Source organism: Plasmopara halstedii (genome assembly GCF_900000015.1).
Source record: "Plasmopara halstedii genome assembly, contig: Scaffold_2956, whole genome shotgun sequence".
Classification (NCBI taxonomy): Eukaryota; Oomycota; class Peronosporomycetes; order Peronosporales; family Peronosporaceae; genus Plasmopara; species Plasmopara halstedii.
The window spans coordinates 1,694,973-1,697,393 of NW_020189861.1; the positions used below are offsets into that span (position 1 = coordinate 1,694,973).

The 2,421-nt window shown below is 40.2% G+C and overlaps 1 protein-coding gene across 1 annotated transcript; it reads left to right on the plus strand.

The window, feature by feature from the left end:
• Positions 1-44: 44 nt before the first annotated feature.
• PHALS_06444 (CRN-like protein) lies at positions 45-484 on the plus strand (the record flags this gene model as incomplete). Its single annotated transcript, XM_024719731.1, has 2 exons — positions 45-309; positions 366-484. The coding sequence occupies 2 exons, from the start codon at positions 45-47 to the stop codon at positions 482-484; spliced, it is 384 nt and encodes a 127-aa protein (XP_024585001.1).
• Between the last annotated feature and the right edge of the window lie 1,937 nt (positions 485-2,421).

The following is a 2,421-nucleotide window of genomic DNA, read 5'->3' on the forward strand; positions in this document are numbered from 1 at the left end:
CAGGAGACCTCAAGAAGATAATCAAGGCGGAGAAGCCGAACGATATGGAGGGCGTCGACGCAGACAGATTGGAGCTTTTCCTAGCCAAGACAGAGGGCGGCGCGTGGTTGGATGAGGCTGGCGTAGCTTCTGTGGCGCTTGATGAACGTGGAAACCCTCGAAACCACGTGCAGATGGATCCAACACTCTGGATCAAGAATTCTATGCATTTTGGCGATAATTTCCAACCAGATGAAGACCAAATTCACGTGCTGGTGGTGGTTCCTGTTGACATTGGTGTTACTCCTTCCAAATTGCTCAGATATAAGCGTACGTATTCTCTGCTCTAGCTGTTTGAATATGTTGTTGCTAAAGTTTTTGTGCAGAGCAGGATACAGTCGCTGGATCGTACATGCACAATTTATCTCAATTCTTATTACGATTATCGGTTCCATCAGTGTTGTGTTCTACGGGTAGAATCCAACCGACGAAAAAGGATGTCTAGCAGCTGATGTTCCGCGTTTCGTGTGTTACTTGGCTGGTGTTTCTATGGCGTTATTAGTTGTCCAAAAAAAAAAATACTTTTGAAAGTTTGCAAAACTAATCTTGACGATAAAATCGATGCAGCGAGCGACCAGACACCTTATCAAGCCATTTAAGGAAATGACCGACCTGACTTTTGTTGCTGAAGCGCAGCACTTTGCAGCTGAAGCGCAGCACTTTGCAGCTGAAGCTCAGCGATAACCTCAACATATCTTACAGGGCACAAAGAGAAACAGAGGAAGAGAAAATAGGTAATTTAATGGTAGAAGGGTGGCTTCAACTTCTTAGTTTTCCAGCATTAGCTGATTCGATTGTGATATATATTAGCTAATTATCTAGTAAAATTGCGTACTCTCTTGCGCAATATTAAGCTAGTAAGGAACTAATCAAAGTAGAACAGAAGCGCTACTACAGCGGACATGCGACTCTTGCTTATCGTCCATAACGACAAGAATAGAGACGTGTTTGTCGAGATTTTACTAATTGTTTTTAGGAATATACGAGAAATGATTCACAAGAGAGCAAAAATAACATCAGTGCTTACATACTTAACATTGCAAGATACTTACCGACGCAGAAAATAAGCAAGAACATACCGCATATTTAAAAAGTAATTGGTCATCAAAAGGCATACACATAACTAACTGAGTGCACACTCATCACCCATGTCATTGATAACTGAGCGCATTAATGTTTTATGTAAAATCTTAGAAACCTGCGGTCTATTACGAAGCAAGAGCCACGAGTTTTCGATATTCGGACACTTCTAGAATTCCTTCAATGACAGCTGCTATGTTAGTTTCGCAATCTCTAGTTGCTTAATTGATATGGGATTTTGGGTCAAAATCGACTTTGATTTTCATGCTGACAAAAAAAAAGCTCCGGATTCATTTTCTTGACATCACCTGAGTGGTATGTAACTGTCAGCGGATCTAGACAGCAGCTCGTGAATTTTTTATGAAGCATGAAAGTACTTTTTCAAGTCATTACCATCATAAACGATCGTCTCGGAGAAAATATTTTTAATTGCTGTTGCCAGGTATTCTCTAGATAACGTGGCGAACAGTCTTCTTCTCACACAACTGACTCGCCTTTAACCTATAAGTCAATCCTTTGTACTAAATCATGATCCATATTTTCAGTAACAACAAGTCATCGGACCTAATTTGTGCTTAACTTTTCCAAATACAAGCCATTTTCCACAATTATTAAGTTTAGTTAACTATCCTTTATTAAGTGCGATGTATCCATCCCTGCACGCATAGACAAGTAAATCAACAATCTCGTTTTTTTCAAGCAGTGACGACATATAGACATCGTGTACCAGACGTGCTTTTTCCTGCTGAAAATACTGTACTGCCATGTTACCAAAAATTTCAGTATCCGTGAACTTTAGACTTTCTGTGATGTGTCAACTTCCTTTACACATGTTTTATGGACCACATACTTTACGTTTTTGCCATTAATTGTACACCCTGTATGGTTGGGTTTCCTCTTTAGTACTGTTGTATCAGAAATGGAAGTACTTAAAGGTCAATTAGGTTGAATGCCTTTTGGTTTTAAAAATAAATGTCATTCTACCTTTCCTCCTCTCGACGTAATTTAATGGCTCGTGGGGAGCGAGCAACACTCGGCGAGGCGTGTCAGGGGCCCTAGTTCTTCTTTAAAGAATTTTGTGTACATGAACGGGCAATTTCCGTTACATTTTACGTGGCGTTCGACGCAAAGTAAATCGTAACTTGATTTGAAGTACGCGGTGCTTCGACAGAAGAGAAGAGAAGAGAAGAGAAGAGAAGAGAAGAGAAGACAAGACAAGACAAGACAAGACAAGACAAGACAAGACAAGAGAAGAGAAGAGAAGAGAAGAGAAGAGAAGAGAAGAGAAGAGAAGAGAAGAGA